At 36.4% G+C, this 23,874-nt stretch overlaps 1 protein-coding gene across 1 annotated transcript in view; it reads left to right on the top strand.

Moving 5' to 3' along the window:
• LOC150109053 (diacylglycerol lipase-beta-like) overlaps positions 1-23,874 on the top strand; it is a 220,339-nt gene that overhangs the window by 126,696 nt on the left and 69,769 nt on the right. Inside the window, exons 7-8 of the mRNA XM_090405133.1 lie at positions 16,175-16,298; positions 21,417-21,582. Coding sequence (XP_090261259.1) covers positions 16,175-16,298; positions 21,417-21,582 — 290 coding nt within the window. The remainder of the gene's footprint in view (positions 1-16,174; positions 16,299-21,416; positions 21,583-23,874) is intronic.

Genomic DNA, 23,874 nt, shown 5'->3' with positions numbered 1-23,874 from the left:
AATGATTTGACCTGATGTACTAACTTAATTGTATTGTCTTATTTTAGAAGTGGAATTCATGTATTTGTCATATAACCTTATATTAAATGTTTTGTTTTGTTAATTTCAATATTGTGTTTGCCTGATTCTTTTTTATTGCACCGTTCATAAATAATTCGAATCTTGCGGGAGCCTCAAGTGGAAAATATTAAATTCGGCCTGAATGAGTAAGGAGACTGCTAATTTAATTGAAAATTGATTCTACTATTTTATATAGACTAATCTAAATATAGGATGGCGCAGTATAAATATAAATTTCCCTACATTTGGATTAGTGATCAATTAGCAATTAATTGATTTTATTAATAAGAGTACGTTACAACAAAATGGCGGATTCGAAACTAGGATGTACGTTCCAACAGTACATCTGTCACAACCATGTGAAATTGCAAGTTATTCTATCAAGTAGTTTGTTTTATACAGCTGTCTGAAGCAAAAGTGTTGTCTATATCCCTTGAAATGGATAAAATTGAGTATTGTGCAGTTATAAAATTCTTTGTAAAAGAAAGTTTAATGCCAAAAGAAATTAATTTTATGGGCACCCTTCTCCATTTTTGACAATTAAGAAATGGGCTACCCAATTTAAACGTGGCCGTACCAGCCTTGAAGATGACCCACGTGAAAGATGTCCAAGAAGCATAACACCAGAAATCATTGGTCAGTAGTGTACGATATGGTATTGGATGACCGGCGAGTCAAAGTGCATGAAATTGCTGAGACTGTAGGCATTTCATACATGTAGGATATATTTTCCATGAAGAATTGCATATGAAAAAGCTGTAGGCAAGATGGCTGCCGCGCTTGCACACAGCAGATCATAAACGCACTAGCATGAAAATCTGAACAGTGCTTGAAGCATTTTAACAAGAATAAAACTGATTTCGTGCATCAATTTATTACTATTGATGAGACTTGGATTCGCCCTTGCACACCAGAATCCAAACAGCAGTGTGGACAGAAGCTGGTTGTTCAGTGCCAAAGAAGACAGTCAGTTCCATCAGCAGGAAAGGTCATGGCATCAGTGTTTTGGGATGCTAAAGGCATTTTATTTATTATCTTAAAGGGTAAAACAATAACTGGGGAATATTATTTCAATCTTTTAACCAGACTAGATGAAAAAATTTGTGAGAAAAGACCCAGTTTGCAGAAGAAGAAAATCATCTTTCATCAGAACAATGCTCCTACCCACGAAAGTGTTTTGGCAATGGGAAAATTAAGGGATCTGTACTATGAATTGTTGGAAGATCTATGCTGTTCCCCAGATTTGGCTTCCTCTGACTTCTATCTCTTCCCAAAACTAAAACTCTTCCTTGCTGGTCAGCATTTTTCTTCGAATCAAGAGGTGATTGCAGCTGTAGAGGGATATTTTGCAGATCTTATTGAGAACCACTACAGGGATGGGATAATGGTGCTGGAGCACCACTGGAATAAATGTATTAGTCCTAAGGGAGATTATGTTGAAAAATAAAAATAATTTTGAAATTATAAATTCGTTTTTTCATTGTTAGGCCGAGAATAGTTCAGACTACACTCGTACTATTGCAAGACCTTTGTTAAAAAGGTAAGTCAAAGTGGATAACTCCATAGAATATTTCCTTAAGGGGCATGATGATATGTCATCAAGTCATATTGCTTATGAACAATAAATTTACTTAACTCATCATATACATCTTGCTTGCTCACCAGTGAGCCATTTCCTTTATACTTGAGCATCTCATGATTTCACACTACTGAAACGCCCTGATGAATTTTTCACTGAATACCTCAACTGTATCCTATGAAGCAGTTATCAAACTACCATTTTCATCCATTAACATCATCTTGCCATAATCATTCTTTCTTCTGCTTGCCACATATTGAAAAAGAAAAAAAAATTCCTGATATGCCCTCAGTGGATGTACAGGATAATTATGATAGTATACTACATGAAAAAGTTACACCATTACTAACTTCAAATCAATAATTTTCCTCAAAATTAATCTGTTATCTGTCAAGATTCGAATATTATCAGATCTTATGTTTCTTTCTGGAGTGCTTAAGGGGGTCAAAGCTATATAACTGAGAGGAGACCTCCACATAGCCTTCAAAGGAATGTGGAGAACCGACCAGAGCTTCTGACCTAATGTCCAATCCTCATCCTGTTAGGCATCTACCTGGATACTGAACAGACGAGGATGGGCTGGCAATTTGGGATTTAGCCAACCACATTATATTCTTATTGGCTTAAACCAAAATTTCAAATGATGGTACAACATGACAGAATTTCATGCCGGCTGGGGTGTCACCTAGTTAAACAAGGCCCCATTGTTTTCACGAGGGAACCAGGGCAAACAGTGAAAAGTTGGCTACTGGAACAAATCCTAAAACTTACCTCAACTCAACGTTACCAAAGTTCAAGATCGGTACTTTCAACATAAGAAGCCTGAATGGCAAATAAATGGAGCTAGCTGAGGAATTGGATGAGTACCAGCTCCACATAATAGGGGTGGCTGAAACAAAAAAGACAAAAACTGGTAAGATCTTTCTGAGCAATAAATACAAAATGTTATATTCAGGCAATAACAATCAAGGAAAGAAGGGATAGCCATAGTATTCAACAATAAATATGAGGCTAATCTTCTTGAATAGCAGGCAGTCTCAAGTAGAGTGATGTGGGAAAAATATGAGAATGGGGAACTGGACAATGAGCCTTATTTGTGCCTATGGTCCCACAGAAGATTCTGCTAAGGTAGAAGTGGAGGAATTTTTTGAGGCTTTAGAGAAAGCAACTGACACAATGAAAAATGAAAAGTTGGTCCTTGTTGGGGATCTAAATAGCAGAATAGGAAATGATTTTCAGACCTAAAAATATTTGGGGAAAATTTGAAGAAAAGAGCAAAGCTGATAATAATGGCAAATACCTGTTGGATTTCTGCTCAGGACATGCAATGGTTATTACTAACACAATGTTCCAACATAAAAATGTGCACAAATTCACATGGAGAGAATAGGCAAGGAATAAGAAAAGTCGCATTGACTATGTTATTGTTGACAGTGATGCTTTCCCACTGGTGCAGGACACCAGAGTGTACAGAGGATTTGAAATTGGAAGTGATCACCATTTAGTCTTGAACAGGATAAAATTGAATTTCGTATTGAAAATAAGAACATGTAAGAAAGTTTTAAAGAGAATAAAAGTTGAGCAGCTCTCAGATGTGAACTGTAGACTAAAATACATTATTCAAGAATGTATTTTTGAAGAAATATTATTCAAGAAAAAATGAAAGAGTTTGAGAGCAGGAACCAAACCTTGGAGATTCAGTGGGAAGCGCTGAAGAAAACACTGATTGATTGAGTCAGAGAGGCATGTGGTGAGGTTGTGTGCAAGGATAGAAAAATCAAAACTCCATAGTGGACACAGGAAGTTAAAGAGGCAGTGAAGGAAAAGAAGAAAGCATATCAAAAGTTCCTGGCAAATAAGTCTGCTTGTACTCTTAGAGAATACAGAGAAAATGTAAGAAAACTAAACATTGTGTAAATCTGGCTAAACAAAAGGAGGAGTTTGGGAGGAGTTTGGCAAGAACATAGAAAATAAATATCAAGAAGGTGGCAAGATATTCTTGAGGTTGTTGAAGCTCAGAAATGAAGGGAAAAGTGCTCTAAAAGGAATTAGAGATGATAAAGGTGACATGAAAACAGGAAAAAAAGATATCCTTGAAGTATGGAGTAATTACTTTGAAAAACTGCTAAATGAAACAAGAAGTGATGACAACACAGTGGTAAAAAAAACGCTCACCAGGCATGCAGTCAGGAATACATATCCATACTTGAAGTAGAAAAAGCCTGAAATGTGGAAAGGCAGCAGGACTAGATGATATTCGATCAGAAATGCTCAAGTAGAGGTATAAAAGTCGTATAGTGGCTACACTGCATAGTTCAGAAGGCCTGGACAGAGGGACGAATTCCAGATGATTGGAGTAGAGCTCTCATAGTACCCATATATAAAAAAGGGAAATAAAACTGAATGTGAGAATTACAGAGGCATTTCATTACTGAGTGTTCCTGGTAAGATATATATGCAAGTATATCTTACCAGGTTGAGAAACAGTCGAGAAGGATTGTGGAAGAGAAGGTTGTTGAAGAACAAGCTAGATTCAGGCCAAATAGAGGCTGTCGGGACATTTGTCTTGACATTTAACAAACTGATTTGTAGGAAAATTGTAGATAGGAAGTTAGTAATGATGTAAATTTTTCATGTAGTACTATCATATCCTGTACACCCCTTGAGGATATATATCAGGAATTTGATGATCACATTTCTGTCTTCTAAGGCACTTTTTACTGTATCAGTCCACCTATATCTGGGTCTTTTTCCTACCAACCTGGCAGAGAACACTTGTTTTGCTAATCTTTCCTCTCCCATTCTGTTTAAGTGGCCATACCACCTGAGATTAGCTCTGCTAACACATTCCTGGATGCTAACAATGTCAAGTTTGATCTTTGGACTCCCTGCAGGTGTAACGTAATAATAATAAAAATCTTTCCTAATATCCTCGTTTTTAATATGATATTGCCATCGATGTCATCTATTCACGTCCCTAATTTTTCTCAGACTCATATCTGTAGTCTATTGTCTCTGATCAAGTGTTTTATTTCTAACCCAGCTCTCAGATCCTTAAGTTAAAATTGGTTTAAACACGGTCTTGTGTACAGCTAATTTAGTGTTTTGGCTAATTTCTTTCTCATTCCATATAAATTTATTCCGCTGACTTCCTACCATACCAGCTTTACTAATTGTTGTCTATTTCCATATTTAATTTACCATCTTCACTAAAAATTGTGCCTAAATAGCTGAAATTATTATTATGTGACACCTCCAGGGAGTCCAAAGACTCATTAAGGGAGAATGTGGCAACAGCATCGGACGATTTCCCTTTCCAACTACTAACCGCGCTCAAACTTGCTTAACATTTTGCACACCATTAGCAGCAGAGGCTCTACCAATCGACCAACCTTTGCTGGTAATGTTTTACTTGTTCTAAAGGTTCACCATTCAGGATACAGTCGATATTTTCAATGTTTCTACCTATTTTCATTGTCTTTTTACCTTTACCACTGATTTTCTTATCAAATTTATTACAACAGTTATTCAATTTAGTCGGGGAATCTTGCAGACTTGTACTGGATTTATTCAGAAGTGTAACATTATCTGCATAAAGTAAAGAGCTAAGATTAACATCAGCAATTTTGATATCAGATTTAATAACTCTTTCCTTCATTATGTGATCCATATAGATAATGAATAGCAATAACAAAAATAAATAAATAAAAATAAGAAATGCCAGGATTTTTCTTGGTCTGATTTGCTAATTTCTTCTCATACTGCACTTTTGCTGTCCTTACCAACTGAGTCACTTTCCTGGTCTGTACTTTATACTCTGATATGTACTTTATAAAACTTACTATTACTGTTATTCATCAAGCAATCACCTATACAGTGCTGCTTCTACAGTGCCTGCTTTCAGATTTCATTCTTAATCCTTTCTTTCATCCATTTGACACCTACCTTATTCATCCTTTACACTTTCAGAATACATTCACATGTTGATACTTGATCAGTGCTCAAGCAGCATTTATCTCATTCCCACTTAATTCTTTATTCCATAAAATAACTCCATTCTGTCCCTAAGTTTTCACTATCACTGGCCTTGTAGTTCTGCATATATCCTTTCCTCAAAGAAGTCTTCATTCCTGTCAACCTTCACCATATACTTTACTGTTTCAAAACGACTGTCACTATTTCTCTCTTGCATCTCCATCTTATTTGGACATAATTACCCTGCTATCATCAGTAGCACTCTCTCTCTCTTTTCTTGTCCTTTCTGTCCTTGCAAAAAACCTCATATCCTTCCATTTCTATTCCCACGAGGATCTTATTCTCATCCAACCACACTGCTTTTATTCCAACAATTTTTGGGAGAATAAATTCAGTGAAACAATTTCACCTCTTTTATTTCTAATGCTTCTGGCATTTGTAAATAAACACAGCAGTTCGATTTTAGATCTATGACCAGTCCCACCCATGCCACTTGTTAGTTGTGATTTCCCAACACCTGCCCACACTTAATTGCTTTTATCTCCTCAGACTCAACTACCCCATCACATCTCATCAATAACCTCCTGATATCCATCTTCACATTCTAATGTTATAAAGTGCAAAAAAAACTTTCCAGCATTCTCTCTAATAGAAAGATACAGATCCATATTGATGGGAAAAAGAGCAGACCCAGATTCCTCCACAACGGTCTCCCACAGGGCTCTGTGTTAGCCCGTTTACTCTTCAACATCTAAATGTCTGACATACCACATAATCAGCTCAAGCAAATAGATGTATGCTGATGGCCTAGGGATCCTACACAGTCTACCTCCTTTGCCAACTTGGAAACAACCTTGAACACAGACTTAAACATCCTGGAAGAGTACTTCAAGTAGTGGTACCTGAAGTCAAATCCAACAAAAACTGTGTCCACAGCATTCTGCCTAAACAATGTAGAGGCAAATTGACACCTCAACCTCTCTTTCTGCAGCAAGATGATAAAACATGAGCCTCATCCAAAATACCTTTGGAGTGAACCTGGACAGAAGCCTAACCTATAAAAGGCACATCACCAACCTGTCCAACAAAACTGAAACAAGAAATAATGATTTCAAGGCTTGCTGAAACAACCTGGGTTTGTGGGGCAGAAGTCCTATGATTCTCTGCAGTAGAATACTGTTTCCCTATCTGAGAAAGAAGTGTGCACACTAACATCATAGATTCCCAGCTAAACTCTACCATGAGCACAATTAGTGGGACACTGAGAAGCACCCTTCTTCCCTGGCTGCCTGTCCTATCCAACATTGCTCCACCAAATATATGGAGAAGACAAGCCTCGATTAAAGAATTTTTTAAAGTAATGAGCAACCCACTCCTTCCCCTGCACCAGACTCTCAAAAATCCACCTAGTCTTCGCCTAAAATCAAGAAACCCTTTCTAGTCCATGGATGAACTCTCTTCAGCTGCTTTACCATCAACATCTTAACATGTGGAGAGAACATTGGTCCAACAATCTCCCAACAAATGACTTCCTGGCTGAAGATTCCTGTGCTCTACAGCCTGGTTTTGCTCTTACTAGGAAGGTTTGGTGATCTGTCAACAGGATCAGAGCTAACCAAGGCAGATGTGGCTACCTACTACACAAATGGAAACTGTCAGATCACCCTTATTGTTACTGTTTCCCCATAGCCCAGACAATCATTCATATTGTGAACGACTACCCAAGGCACCAATTTCATCAGAACCTCCGGATGAGGCCCTGGATTGGCTTTCTGGACTAGACATTGGCCTATAGCTGTATTGTATTCTTTTCACTATAAGAATAAATAAATATGTCCAACCAAATTATTTGTTCCAACAACCACTACTAGCTCTCTTGCTTGTTTACTTCTCATATCCAAAGCATCAGTTATCTTGCTCATTCTCCCTCTTCAAAAACAGACCTTGTGGACTCTCATGAACCACAAATAATGGCTCTCCAAACACCATTATTCTTTTCTCTGCTGTTTTTCCTGAGCACATGATGAAAATTAGTTGAAAGATGATATACAGAATGGAAGAGATAAAAGAAGAGTAAGAGATAAAAGAAGAATAAGAGAGTAAAGTTTGTAAGTCTGTTGCAACAATATAACAGCAGGGAATTGAAAAGGACCATGAACAGTAAGTTGGTGTATAGTTGTAGAGGAATAGTATACAGTTTGTGGAAGAGTGGAGTGGTTTAGCATTGAACAACAATGGATTTGGACTCACGTATCTGGAGAAAGTGTTGGTCAGTGAGAAAATGTTATATAAAATCGGATACACTAGAACTGTTAGAGTGGAAACAGATTAATATATGTATACCGTGGAGGTAAATGAATGCAAGAATAGGAATAATCAAAGAATGCTGAATGTGGTATCTCAGGTTACTGACAAGAGTACCTGTGTAACTAAGGGGATATTGCAATACAGATGTACTGATTACAGAAGCATCAGGAATAAGGGAAGGAAGTTTCAACATTCACTAGTTTGACTTAACCAAAAATATAAACATTACTGAGACTTGGTTTGAAGACCTAGCATCCCCCTCTCAGTTTGAGGGGGGGATGCAACTCTTCGTGGATATATTTGATGAGGTAGTCTATAGAAAACGCACACACAGAGGTGAATACATCCACCAACAGTCACATCCTTCTGGAAATAATTACATATAATCTTATATAATCTTAAATAAAACATATAATCTTAGAGCACACAAGGGATGTGCTCTAAGATTATATGTTTTGAAATTAACATCATCTACCTTGTTAATTTCCTTAAAGAACATTATGAATAACAATCTTTCCACATCTACAATCAGATCTCTGTTTTCCAATTTTCTTGAAGATTTCATGAATCAACCATTTCTTTCACAGTTGAACAAAATTTCAGCTCTTTGTTAACTGTGGTAGAAATAGTTGACTGAGAGAAACCAGTCATGCACCAATGCACTAATTTTAGCACCATTACCGTATTTTTCAATATTTCTTTTTTAGTTTAATTGAAATTTTATTCTTTATTGTGCTGTTTAGAAGCCATGGTTAACTTCAAGGAAAAGAAACATTACACTAAATAACTCGCTGATGTGAGTCAGTGGCTGAAGTTTGTCCCCACATGAATATGGCCAGTATACAAATGCTCTTGTTGTACTAACTTTTTAGAAATTATGGACTTTACAACTGTGTTATAAGTAACTATTTTAATTTCCTGACGTTTCGACCTTCATATTAAGGCTCATCATCTGGAGTATATGCTGTACAAGGACAAACTGAGTTAAATTTTACACAGTATGTTGCAGAAAACAATGATTTGATCAACGGTTATTCTACTGGCATGACCTCTAGTGATAATATAATATTAAAAAAAAAAATACAGACAAAATTAAAAAATTATTTAGAAACTACATCAAAGCTAAATTCTATTTAAGATAACATATGAGAAACATTCTTTCATATAGAGTTTTCTTACAGTAACAATGATGTCCTATTTTAACATGACAATTGTTATATTAGATTTAAGATTCTGGATTATCTACAGTTCTGTTTATAGTTAACTCTTAGGGAGAAAGGTTCTGTGGGTAGAATATATGCCTTCCATATGCTTGGGATTTTTAGATCATCATTATTGTTCAGAATCAGGGTGGTTGATAAGAATGTTCCTTTATGTTCTTTTTGTCAAAAAGAACATAAACGACACATTAAATATAATAACTATGGTGAAGCTGGCCTTTCTGATCATGCCCTTTACATAGAATTGACTGGAAAAGCACCAGTTGTTCACATCACACCAAAACATGGTATGACCATAAATTTAAATAAGCCTGTGAGATTCATATCAACACCCTAATCTGAACAATGATGATCTAAAAATCCCAAGCATATGGAAGGCACATATTCTACCCACGGAACCTTTCTCCCTAAGAGTTAACTATAAATAGGACTGTAGATAATCCAGAATCTTAAATCTAATATAACAATTGTCATGTTAAAATAGGACATCATTGTTACGGTAAGAAAACTCTATATGAAAGAATGTTTCTCTTATGTTATCTTAAATAGAATTTAGCTTTGATGTAGTTTCTAAATAATTAATTTTATCTGTATTTTTTTTTATATATATACAGCTATCCCTTGATATATGCGGTTTTGATTACCGCACAAAAAATTGTGACCATAAACTTGATATATGCGGTATCAAATTTGATTGGTGCAACCCAGAAAGTTTGAAAATAAGCAAAGTGTTAGACTTGGTCGATGAAACCGATTAGATCACGTGGTACGAGTCGTGCTCCAACGTTAGTAACTCACTCTTGGCTTCAGTCTCAGTGTTTCAATTTATCAGCAGAGTGTGGCGCATACAGACGTGTATGTATTACAGTGTACACTTATGGCCTATCTGCATATCACGTAATTTTCAAATTATGTAAAGCATTAACCTTCATAACCATGGCCTCGAAAAAGAGTAATAAATGAATATTTATTACTTTGGATACTAAAATTGACATTATTAAAAGGTTTGATAACGGAGAATGCAAAGCAAACATCGGAAGAGCACTAGGCTTTGGTGAATGAACTATACGAGCCATTTTAAATAAAGCGACTGAGTACCGTGAACAAGGCAAAGTGGCATCTGCATCTTTGAGTATGCAGTGTACTAGGAATAGAAGCCCATTAATGATCAAAATGGAAGATTTACTATTTCTTTGGCTAGAAGATTGTAATCAGAAGCATATTCCAAAAAAAAAAAAAAAAAAAGCTACCACTGTTCAATTTGTTAGATATTTTTTTTTTTATAAAAAATAAATATTTAGATTAGTTTTTATGTAACAAATATGTATAAATAAAATATATATAAATACATGTCACCTTAAAAAATAAATGATGTTTAAATTTTTATATTTTGCAGGATTCATTATAATTATTCCCGTTAATTCTTAACATTGAATAATGCAGTTTTGATAGGTGCGGTGTCCATCAAGGATTAATTAACCGCATATATCAAGGGATACCTGTATATTATATTTTCACTAAAGGTCATGCCAGTAGAATAACCATTGATCAAATCATTGTTTCTTTAGCATACTGTGTGACATGTAACTCAGCTTGTCCTTGTATATTTGTATATACTCCAGATGATGACCTTAATATGAAGGTTGAAATATTGGGAAATTAAAATAGTTATTTATAACACGGTTCTAAAGTCCATAATTTCTAAAATGAATTCTGATCACCGTGTAACACTAAGAGAAAGGATTGTTGTACTAACCTACCACACATAGCTATGTTTTGGCTGATATAATCATTGATTACAGTTGCATCAGCTGAAACATTTGCATGAGATAGTTTACAATTATACAGAGAAAAAAAGGCATTATGAAGGCAGCATGAGTGAAATAGTAATAGCCAATTCCATGAGGATTGCATAGACCAGGCAAGGAGGGTGACTTGTTTGGTAAAGGTAGCAAAAGTGAAGTGTGAGCAGCAGTTAGCTAATGAAGCCAAAAGAATCCTAGGGAGTTTTTTCAATATGTAGCCAGCAAAAAAAGAATGATTATGAAAAGATGACATTGATTGGAGAAAATAGTATAAGGACAAATACTGCGGAAGATATAGTGGAGTTACTTAATGACATCATGGAGAGATTGAGAGCAGTGGATGATGATGAGGAGGAGGTGAGAGACTAAGTGAGTAAGCTGTATATGGGGAATTAAGCAAACGTGATGTTAATAATGCTATGGGATTTGATAACATATCACCACGTATTCTGAAGGAATGTGTCAGAGAGTTGACATTTGCCTTGACATATTTTTTTAATACGAGTCTTGTACTGGGTTGAATTCCCAAGGAGTAGGAGGGCATGATTGTGCCGCTTCATAAGGGAGGTGATAGAACTCGAGCATCAGATTATAGGCCTATCTGTGTGTTAGATGTTCTGGTTAAGCTGTTGGTGAAGCTGGTGAAAACTAGGATCCAGAAGTGAGTTGACAACAATGGAATTATCTTTGATGGACAGCATGGATTTGCTAAAGGGAGATCATGTTTTAGCAATCTACTTGATTACTAAAACATGACCATAATACATATGATAAGTTGATAGTCAAACTAGAGCAGATTGGGTTGGATATTAGATTAGTGCATTGGATCAGAGACTGGCTATCTGATAGGTATCAGCAAGTTGTGTATGGGAGCATCATCCAGGAAGAGGATAGTCACTAGTGGTGTGCCTCAGGGGTCTGTTTTAGGGCCATTGCTGTTTAACCTGTATGTTAATGATATTGGCGAAGATGTGGATGGGGATATTCAGTTGTTTGAGGATGATGCAAAGTTGGGACGAACCATGAAGAGTAGAGAAGATGTTGTGGCCGTACAAGAAGACTTGAATAAATTAAGTGAATGGGCATGAAAATGGGGATGCGAGTTCAATGTTGCAAAATATAAGATTTTAAAATTTGGGAAACAAAAATGGGATGTAGAATTTATGCTTGATGATGATATATTGTTGGAAGTGGAGGAAATAAGAGATCTTGGGGTGATAGTGGATAAGGATCTGAAATGTAGGGGACACAATTGCCAAAATTGTGAGAACAACACAAAGAATTCTAGGAATGATGTGGAGGATACTGACTTGTAGAAGTAAGGAGATTCTTGTTCCATTGTATAAGGCTTTGATTAGGTCATGCATGGACTTTTGTGCACAGATTTGGTTACCTGATTTTCAAAAGGATAAAGAGATGTTGGAAAGGGTATAGAAACAACTTACTGAGGTAGTTTCTGATCTCTGAAATATCGAATATGAGGAAAGGTTGAGAAGATGCAATTTACAGAGTCTAGTGGATAGGAGTAACAAAGCATGTGGAAATGATAATATCAATGCTGAAATGTTCATCTCAACATTAAAAGCTGATCTCAACGCAACTACTGCCAAATTACAAAGGTTATACAATGAAATATGGAAGACAGAAAAAATTCCTGAACAATGGAAAAAAGCAGTAATTATAAAAATCCCTAAAAAAGGAGATATGACTGAATGTGAAAATTGGAGAGGAATAAGTTTGCTGTCAATTCCTGCAAAAGTTTTTACCAAAATTTTAATTAATGTATTAAAAAAGGAAATCGAAAATTTACTAAGAGAAGAACAGGCAGGTTTTTGAACTGGTTGCAGAACCATTCAACAAATATTCGCTCTTAGAAATATAATCGAACAATGTATAGAATTTCAAGCCCCACATTACCTAAACTTCATCGATTTCAGTAAAGCATTTGACTCAGTAAATAGAGAGAAACTTGGGAAAATATTAGAAGAATACGGAATACCTTATAAATTTATCAAGTAATTTATCATACATATTAAGAATATGTATGATGGTAGCAAGTCTTGCGTGGAAGTAGATGGAAAACTTACAGACTTCTTTATCATTGAAACTGGAGTTAGTCAGGGTTGTGTGTTATCTGGTCTATTATTTATAATTTTAGTTGATTGGATTATGAAAAACTCAATCATCAAAAGAGAGGAATTCGTTGGGACTTTACATCCGCACTGGAAGACCTTTATTTTGCTGATGACATAGTGTTCCTGTCCTCCAAGTTAAATGACTTACAGCTAAAAACTGATGTCTTTGCTCACTGCGCAGAAACTGTGGGTCTACATATAAACAAGAAGAAAACCAAGGTCATGCGAATAAATGAAAAATCAAATAAAGAAATTAAGTTAAAAAATGAAACAATTGAAGATGTTGATACTTTTACATACCTTGGATCAATAATAAATAAACAAGGCGGCACTGACGAAGATGTTTTACAAATAATTGCTAAAGCACAAAATTGTTTCAGGTCGCTAAACAAATTATGGAAAGCATCAAATATTACAGTTAAAGTGAAAATTAATGTCTATAAATCTATTGCGTGAGCAATATTGCTATGTGGCTCTGAAACGTGGAAATTTAATAAAGCACAAAGTAATAAATAAATTGGACATTTTCCAAAACAAGTGTTTAAGAAGAATTTTAAAAATCTTCTGGCCAAATACAATTACTAAGGAGGAACTTTTAAAGAAAACCTTCTCCAAGTCAATAGATGAGGAGATTCACCTAAGAAGATGGAAATGGACCGAACATGTTCTTCGCATGGGGATAAACAGAATTCTCCAAGTAGCATTGAATTGGGCTCCAGAAGAAAGATGCTCTAGAGGTCATCCAAAATTAACTGGGAGAAGAATGATGGAATCCGAAATGAAGGAGGCAAGATGGGCGAGTTGGGCAGAAGCAAGAGCAGCTGCGAGGGACAGGGGCAGATGGAAAACTAGCATTGCAGCCTTATGTGCCAGTAGGCATGGAAGGACTTGATGATGAGTGGATAGGAGGAAGAGGGGTAATATGATAGAGACCTACAAGTTGGTAAGGGGTTGTTATAAGATCCATGTTGGAGAGGTTTTACAGCAAATGGTAGGAGGACAGGGGAGAACCAGAGGACATTTTTGAAAGCTGTATAAGGAAGGTGTGACCAGAGGAAGTGAGAAGCAGGTTTTTGCATTGCAGAAAATTGCGAATGATTGGAATGCCTTGCCTGAGAGTGTGGTGTCTGCAGAGAATTTGAGTGTGTTTAAGGCACAGTATGGTGCATGTTTTAATTATATAAAAACTCATTTTATTATGTGGAATCAGTTATAAAATGATTTGATTGCATACCAAGAGTCGTAAAGTGGGGTCAGAGTAGTTAACTACTTTGCTATGTAGTTTACAAAGCAGAAGTTGACTGCTCAGTTAACAACTTTTTTATAATACCATATTTGTTGAGGTGGAAGATGATGAGAAAGTTTCACTGAATTGTGTGAGTTTGTTTTCTCTAAATAGAGAAGAAAGCATACTGTTAGCAAGATATGTAATTAAAGTGTTTAGAAAAGTCAGACTATTATCTGGCTTTATTTATTTGTAATGACAAGCCTTATAAAATCAAAGAGCTATACAAGCTTGTCAGGAGCAGGCTTTTACAGAGATCCATACCCACAACCTATTGGCTGGCAAGCAGTATGCTATCTGCTCTGCCAACCAGGCCAGCTTTCTGCAGTAAATCCTGTAATACACTGGATTCTCAGCTGTTAACTGTTGAGGTGGAGAATGAAATAATCTAATGTGTCTGAGCCATGCAACCATACATGGGAAACACATCAGTGTGTCTTAGCCAAATAGAAGACTTTAGATAATAGTTAAGGATTGCTGATATGGATGTAGTTCAAAAGTGGTGTGGAGATTATATTTATTTAGCACTTTGGATATGTTTTCAGACTTATTCTAGCTATGGAAATATGGGAATAGTTTTGCTGTCATCTTATGTCATGGGGGGTGGAAGGATAAAAGCTTTTTATTTATTTTATGCAGGCTCTGCCTATCTGTCAGCATTTTAAGTATAATGTAATGCGAGTATACTGTATTGTCAGGTTACACTGTAATGTCAGTATACCGTATTGTATATTGATAGCTTTGCAGCCTGGTTGGCAGAGTGGTTAGCATATCTGCTCTCCAGCCAAAAGACTGCAGGTTTGAATCCCGCTCTGGACATGGATATTTGTGATTGTCTGTGGAAATATTAGTTGTGGTGGTGGGCGGTAGATGGCATTATTGTAGTTGTGGTTAGTTGTAGAGTAGGTACCTTCCCTCGATGAATCTGTCTTTGGATTCCCTGGAGGTGTCATGTAATAATAATACTGTATTGACTGTTTCTATAAGTATCTTCCATCATGTATTGGTTTTCAATAAAATATAGTTAATTGTTTGAAATTATCTATGCTACGGTTTTTTTAAACTAATAGCTACAGCCCTATAAAAAATACATAAAATGCTATATCTCCTAAGGACAATGAAATATCAACAGCTTGATATATATATATATTTGTTGTTATGTAGTATTATGAGTCAATATCATAAAAAGTTAACGCATCATTTGTGTTATAGCTATGTATGTTGATGAAAAGATTGTGATTTAACATCGAAACTAACTTCAGAAGATTTTCTGATTTGAAGGATTTCTTAAAACTATTATTTTTCCAGAAATAATGTACATTCAAATATTAATTATAAAAGCTTTAATCAATATTTTCCTATATTTTAGCAATGTTATATTGCCACCATAAAGGATCACCAAAAAAAATGAAAATAAAAAAATAATACACTTAGACACATGAGGTTGAATATTGGACCTAGAGGCCTAAACAACACCTCCTAGTGGGCTGAATACCAGAATAGAAGACTCCCCACCCCCAGAGTGTCGTTTTGGTTTTCTTCTAGCTGGAAAAATGTTTGTGTGTGACAACTTCTATGGAAAGCCTGATCAAATACAAAAGATTTTTTGCATTTTTCTGTGCTATAAAAATTGGCCTATTATTCTAGCAATTTTTCAAAGTTTTTGTTTAGCACATAAAGCCTTGTAGAAGAGTGACTTACTAAAGCATAAGTTTATTTAATATTACTTTAATTAGTTATTAATTTAATATCAGTTTAGTATTGTAATCATGAGCTTATTGCTTTTTTTATGATCCTTATATTTTCAGGATCGTGATTTAGTATTTTCTGATGTAATCGGTGGTCTTAAACTGCTTAAACAGAAAAATCTGAAGGAACATAAAGAAAGTATAACTAATCTTGAAAACTCTGCTACTGCCAAGTCCTTAGGAGGTAAAAATGGAATGAAATTATATAACAAAAAAAAAAAAACTAAAGATTCATTTTATGATCAGGATTAATGAATTTGCATAAAAATTATTAGTTGTTTTTTTCCATTTTATTAGTACTATTCTTAGCATATAAGAAAATTTTAATATATTATCAAATGCTCTTCATGGAATCATTAAAATTAACATGAGAGATCCACTTTAGGCATATAATGTCTATTGTATCAGTGTGGTGTCTGCAGAGAATTTGAGTGTGTTTAAGGCACAGTATGGTGCGTGTTTTAATGAGTTTCATCCTTGAAACTCATTTCCTGTCTTCCTTCTCACCACCTTCTCAAGCAATACGTTCCATACATCTGCCATTCTCTACGCAAAAACAATTAAAAAATAGTCTCTCTCTTCACTCTTCTGCACAATGCTAGGGATGGTTCTTATCTCTTCCTTTTGTTCTGTTCTGTTTGAAAAATTTCCCATTTACATTCCTTGAAATGTTTTTATTCTCTTCAAATTCCAATAACCAGATTCTCAGTTCAGTAGCCTAGAAGCGGTGTAATAAGGACATTATACAGTTCTGTTTCTAATATTGGGTGGTTGCAAATGAATGACTGTCAGGTTTCTACTGGTTGCTGAAGAAAGCAAGCGCTGAGGTATATGCAAATTTATTATGTAGTGACAGCATCACACGTGGGTGATGCAATTGTAGTATTTGTTTCGTTCAATGAGCATTAAACATTGAATACTACTGACATCAAGTCAATCATGGAACCCAGTCAATTAAGGTTGCTATACCTTTACGAGTTCAAATTGAGAAATTCTGCAGCAGCTGCAGTAAAAGACATCAATAAAGCACCCGATGGAGGAACAACTAATGAAAGATCCACTTGCCATTGGTTTGTAAAATTTCGCTCAGGAGATTTGAGGCCAAAATGAACCCTGTGGCCATTGTCCTTCCTCCATTGATTCCAATGAATTAAAGGATTTGATCGAATCAGATCCACGACAAACTGTACGAGAGATTGCCCAGACACTACTACTAATCGTATGATGATACACGGCCGTGAGTCCCCTTTACGGGGAGGTACGGCACCATCTTAGTTCCCCAAATTTTATCCAGGCTCAGGAACCAGCATAGCTGACGAATCAGACCTATGGCTGGGTCAGGATTCCTGACTGTAATCCGTGTGTGTTCACTTGACCGGTTTGCCTGCTTGAGGGATGAAAAACCCCAGAAAAACTGGTGGAAAAAACCCTGCTGTCCACGCCCAAGACCTGCTAACTTGGATATGGCTGAGGAAGATCCTTAAGTTCCTCGCGTTGTCAACAGGAATCGAACCTAGGACACTTCTTTCCCAAGCATATGGTTGCAAAGCGCATAGCCACTTGGCTAACCGCATGGACACCCAGACACTAAATGTACACTTCTCAACTGTTTCACAGCACGTGGCAATAATAGGAAAAGTAAGGAAGCTCGACAAGTGGGTGCCTCATGAACTCAATGATGAAAACAGCACAGTGTTTGGATGTGTGCTCTTCTCTCTTAAGAAGCAAAGAAGAAAGGTTCCTGCAACGAATTGTGACTGTGGATGAGAAGTGGATATTCTACGACAATCATACACGTTCGTGGCAGTGGTTGGGAGTGAAAGATGCTCCAGGAAGGACTTCTTTTCCTCCCCCCGACTTCATTTGCAGATGAAAGGAAAGCGATATGACACCATTGAAAACCTTCAAGCGGCAGTAACCCAGACTCTCAACAGTATCCCAAAAACAGATTTAAAAAAAAACTCATTTAACAAATTAATTGACCTTGCCAAATGCTGTATCAAAGCTGAGGGAGAGTATGTTTATCGAAATAAATGATTTGAATAATTATAATTGGCCTGTGTTTTATTTTCTATCAAAAGTTCCGTTTCTTTTTGGACAGCGAGTGTACTGAGGTTGAGATGGTTTGGTCATGTGATGAGGAGGGAGGACGAATATGTGGGAAGAAGGGTCATGCAAATGGATGTGCAAGGAAAGAGAAAGCGTGGGCGGCCAAAGAAGAGATGGAGGGAGCTGGTAGAAGAGGACTTGAGGATGAAGAACTTGGATGTGGTGACAGCCCAAGACAGGAGGATGTGGAGAAGACTCATCATCAACAGTGACCCCACTTAAGTGGGAGAAGCTGCAGAAGAAGAAGAAGTGTACTAAAGTATAATGATGTTGATATTAAGTAGCATAAGGAGCACTTATATCCCACAGCAAGGATAAGAAAAGGATGAAAACAAGGATGAGAAAAGCACACTGCTTTCTTTATTCCTTCTAGGAAAAAAACTACTATTATGCAAGACTTGGTCTCTCTTCTAAGTTGCCTAAAAACTCAAATTCATTTTCTGCATACTCAGATGCCATTTATTCATTCCAGTCTATATTGCCATAACTAAAATCACCCATAATGATCATCCACCCCCTCCCTTTCTTGTTCATTTAGCCAATTTACCTACATTTCCTTGTCACTATCCTCCACATTCCTTGGCCTATACATTCAACTAAATATTTCTTTCCACCAACCTTCACACCATACTGCTGCAATGCCACTGCCACTATTTCCTTCTTGAATGTCTGCTTTGTGCAGGAATATCCTCCTTTCTTGTCCAAATAGACCAGAGATTCATAAAGAAATAGGATTCCCAACATTGTGTTGGGATTCATATTCTCACACTGGATGTTTGTTTCAAGAAAAAGCTCTCATCCAGTCCAGAAAGTAACTGTTGATATTCAGAAAACATAATTTCTCCAAGAAGTCAAGACATCGTGGAAAGGCAGTCGACACCACACAACCCACCATCTACTGTCCATTAATAATATTTTTGTATATTAATTGTGTGCATTTGCTGGCTGTTTTAGCTGTATGCAGGATGAAAAACTCAACTTTCCAGGAGAAGAAATCCTTCCATCCTCATGAGATCACTTAACTCATTTTCAATTGAAAAAGTCCCTATAAAATTCTTCTCATCATGCTGAATATAAAGTCTTTTCCACTTGAAGAGTGCAATGTCCTATTCTTCCAACCGTGCTATGGAGGTGCTCTCTTTTTGCTATTTTGGTATTTTTATCCAAAATAAATATACTGAACATATTTTCAAAAAAATACTTGCTGCAAGCTCTTAACATGTTGCTGCCTGCAGCAACATCCAACAATAAGGCTGTTGTTCACAGAAGCAAAATTACTATTACTAATGCAGTAGAGCCTGTTAATTTTATGAACAGGAATACAAAATCAGGGTAAAAGAATCAGAAAGTGTGACTGATTGAAAATTTTGCATACCACTTAACCCACAATCTATTGGATGGACAAAAGTACTATCCACTTGGCCAACCCAGACAGTTTGCTATTCAAATTAGTATTCGCCTTGTATATAATCATTCTAGTATTTTTACTACATATTGCAATAAAATCACTGATTACTTGTGCAATGAATAAGGACTACAATCTGTTTGCAATTCAGTTCTTATTTTACTACTAAATAATAAGATAATAAGCATTAATCAGAAAGACAAAAACTTGCATCACGTGATTTCTTTAACTAGCTAATTAATTCATTACATTATCTGTATGCATGTAATGAATTAATTAGCTGTTTATATTATTGAGTCACTACATTTTAGTCACTTGCATGACATTTGACCTTTCAAACTTTGATTAAACATATGAAAATCAGTTGTTTCAATGGTGTTATTTGTAGTTTTTATCCATTATCTGAACATCAGTTCTCCAGATAACATTGGAAATGTCTGAAAATTATAGTCATTCTGACACATAATTGACAGTTTTACTGATTATTTCCACATTGAACTCTAGTCTAACATTGGAAAAGTCTGAATTTTAAGTTTTGCTGATTATTTGATTATGCAAAACAGCTGACATCCCTTGAACTGAGGGAGCAGGATGCCATGTAACTCACTATTTGTTGATGATATTGTATTGGATATGGAGGGGATTTTTTGATTATGCAAAGTTTGGGAGAATTATAAGAAGTGATGTCAGATCTAGTAGCTTACACAGATGAGTTCATTTACATTCTTAGTGTCACTAAGAATGTAAGTACACCATTGGAGTGTAGAAGTATAATACTGCATTGTGTCCTGCAACAGTGCCACTCAAGGAGGCAGGCAAGATTTGTGAATGTGTGGGAGGGGGGAGGGTTGAAGTCAACAAAGGCATGAAGTTCAAGAGATATATATTGCAAGATTTTAAGACCACACATCATATTGCTATGATGAGGAGGACACTAACATAGAATTAAGCAATATCACAACTCCAGAATGTTAGTTATGAGGAAAGGTTCAGAAAATGTAAATTGCATATGATTTTAAATTTTGTTGCAAAACTGTATTGTTAAAATATCTGTATATAGTTTCTGACATGTTTTTCTTCTTATCATTTGAAGGTAACAAATATGCAATATTTCCACCCAGATTATATCCTCAGTGGATGACACTTCAGTTAGCTTGTCACATTTTGAAGTTTGCAACCTTGGAATTTCTGTATGAGGGTGGTGAGCAGCATGATGATTACTATTTCATGTGTAGAATAATAAAAAGACAGGAATAAATAACTGGAGGATGTGAGCATAGAGACAGTAAATGGAAAGGGAGAGCCTCTCTCTCTCTCTCTCTCTCTCTCTCTCTCTCTCTCTCTCTCTCTCTCTCTCTCTCTCTCTCCCTCCCTCCCTCCCCTCTCCCCCTTTATACAGTGGAGTGAAGAGATGGGAGGCCATCCTTGGAACTTCTGTAAGAGGGTGGTGAGCAGCATGATGACTACTATTTTACGTGTAGGATAGTAGACAGGAATACATTACTGGAGGATGTGATCATAGAGAGATGGTGAATGAGTTTATGGTACATTATGTCAGTTATGTTGCTGATTGATAAAGACCTCTCTTGAGTAAGACTCTGTGGAGGTCTGTTAATAAAATTTTGTTCTACTCAGTTTTATCCCATTTCTATTTCAAATTATTGATCTGTATCCTTTAACTAAAACATTTCATAACTTAATAATGTTTTAAATCTTGTTGCAAAATTCTGATAAACTTGAAAATATCTGTATATAGTTTCTGATATGTTTTCTTCTTATCATTTGAAGGTAACAAATCTGCCATAACAGCATTTCCACCCAGATCATATCCTCAGTGGATGACACTTCAGTCAGCTTGTCACATTATGAAGTTTGCAAGAGGAATATTTGGTTGGCCTTTTGTTATGTATACTAACTTTGCTTGTGGCATTTGTCATATCTGGAATGATCTGATGTAAGTTGAATTCTGCTAGATATGAAATTAAGCTGCATTTTACATGCTCTGGTCAGTTATAGTTAGAATAAATTTTGAAATCTCAAAACTGGGACACACAACTGGGAACATAACAAAATATTAGTCTGATGTGCAAGCTTATATGTTGAGTATCACTCGCTGGCATTTTTAGGAACTAAAATACTTTAATCATCGTGTCCAGTATTTCTCCAAAGTCAACTTATTATCAATAAGGAAACACTACACTGGTATATTATTAATTTATGAATACATGAATAAGAAAGACTGGTGCAAAGAAGGGGAATCAGTTTACAGTCCTGAGGAATATCACATGGTGGGCAGAGTTGAGTATATTTGGCCCTTGTAAGTATATGAAGATTAGGCTTCAAAATACAGTAATCCTGAAGTATTCAATCACAACAAGGGAAATCAGTTTGCTAGTCAGATAACTGAAAGTCCTTAATTGAAGGATCACTTATATAGCACTGTCCAGACATCAGTCTACATACTAATCCATTCCATGATTGTTAGGATTAAAGGTTTATTTATTTGTAGGTCAGATAACTGAGAGATCATTGTATGTTGTTTCATAAAGCCAGATTTGCTGAAGTGGGAGTGATACTTCTGAGAAGAGACGAATTCATGAAAGTCTTCCATATTTAGATTTTCATCTATGAAGTAAGGTGGCTTTTCCTTTTTTTCAGTGGATCCTTGTGACACTTGTCCATGGCATGTTAACTAGACCTGCGTGACAAGGTCAGATCTATTTTGAGGTAAATTTTAATCTTGTAAATTTTAAGAAAATTTTATCAAGTTTAGAATATTTAACATGTGCCCTACATTCACAAACTTGCTCATTATTATTATTATTATTATTATTATTATTATTATTCAGGATCTCCATGGAGTCACATGAGTAAGGAGACCCATCCTAGAAAACACAGTCTGTCATACCACTCCTTGAACTCATTCACCATTTGCCCTCTCACCAATACCAGGCAGTGCATTCCATGGTTCAACCACCCTCTATGGAAAGAAACTACTCCTCTTCCTGATGAGTTCCTTTTGTATCTTTCAGGGATGGGCCCTTTGTCCTTGCTCCTTCTCTCTGTTCTACCAAATGAAAGAACCCATTGTCAACCCTGTAACTACCTTTTTAACAGCTTTAAATGTCTCGATCATATCACCCCTCCTTCTTTTATCTACTAAACTTTGCAGTACACATTCCCTCAGTCTATCCTCATGCCTCAGTAACTTTCTCACGTATTATAACACAGTGACGGCTGAACTGGATAAGGATAATGGGTTTACAGTGATTCTACTGGACCTTGCTAAGGCCTTTGACAGGATACCACATGGAATTCTAATCAGTAAATTGCAGCATATGGGGAGGGACATAGGGTTGGTGAGATGGATAAGAGGGTGGTTGATGGAGAGATATCAGAGAGTGGTTTACTCAGGAGTAGAGTCCACAAGACGGCCTGTGACTAGTGGTGTGCCACAAGGATCTGTTCTTGGACCACTGCTGTTTAATTTGTTCATTAATGATATAGGAAAGGATCTGAGAGGAACAGTTCATTGGTTTGCGGATGATGCGAAGTTGGGGAGGGCAATAGTGAATGCAGATGACGTCAGAATTTTGCAGGATGATTTGGATAGATTGGAGGTCTGGGCTGAGGAGAATGGATGTCAATTTAATGTGGCAAAATGTAAGGTTATGCATTTTGGGGTGAAAAGATTGGCGTCAGTTTACTGCATTGGTGGAACTGTGCTCCAGGAAATTGATGAGGCACGAGATTTAGGAGTGTTGGTGGATAAGGAATTGAAATTTAGGGGACACATTGCAAAAGTGGCCAAATCAGCTCATCAAATCACTTGGTTGCTGAAGAATACATTGACAAGCAGAGACAAGCAGGTTATTGTTCCTCTGTATCGAGCCTTGATAAGACCCCATCTCGACTACTGTGCCCAGATTTGGTCACCTAGGTTTCTTCTTGATGGGGAGGAGGTGGAGAGGATTCAGAGGCTAGTGACCAAGATGATAGCAGGTCTGTGGAATGAACCTTATGAGAACAGGTCGAGGATTTGTGGGTTGCAAAAATTGGTTGATAGGCGGAGGAGGGGGGATATGATTGAGACATTCAAATTACTGAAGGGTTTCTATAAAATTAATTCAGAAGATATTTTTGAGAACAGGGCTGGTTGTGGGAGGACTAGGGGACATCCATTGAAACTGGGCAAAAGTGTGGTTAGTAAAGGTGTTAGAGCTAGGTTCTTTACTTTTAGAGTAGT

Source organism: Typopeltis vanoorti, chromosome 2, assembly GCF_054136105.1.
Source record: "Typopeltis vanoorti isolate ZY-2024b chromosome 2, IOZ_Tvanoo_1.0, whole genome shotgun sequence".
Classification (NCBI taxonomy): Eukaryota; Metazoa; Arthropoda; class Arachnida; order Uropygi; family Thelyphonidae; genus Typopeltis; species Typopeltis vanoorti.
The sequence above is the reverse complement of the archived record's forward strand: the minus strand, read 5'-3'. Positions and strand labels throughout refer to the sequence as shown.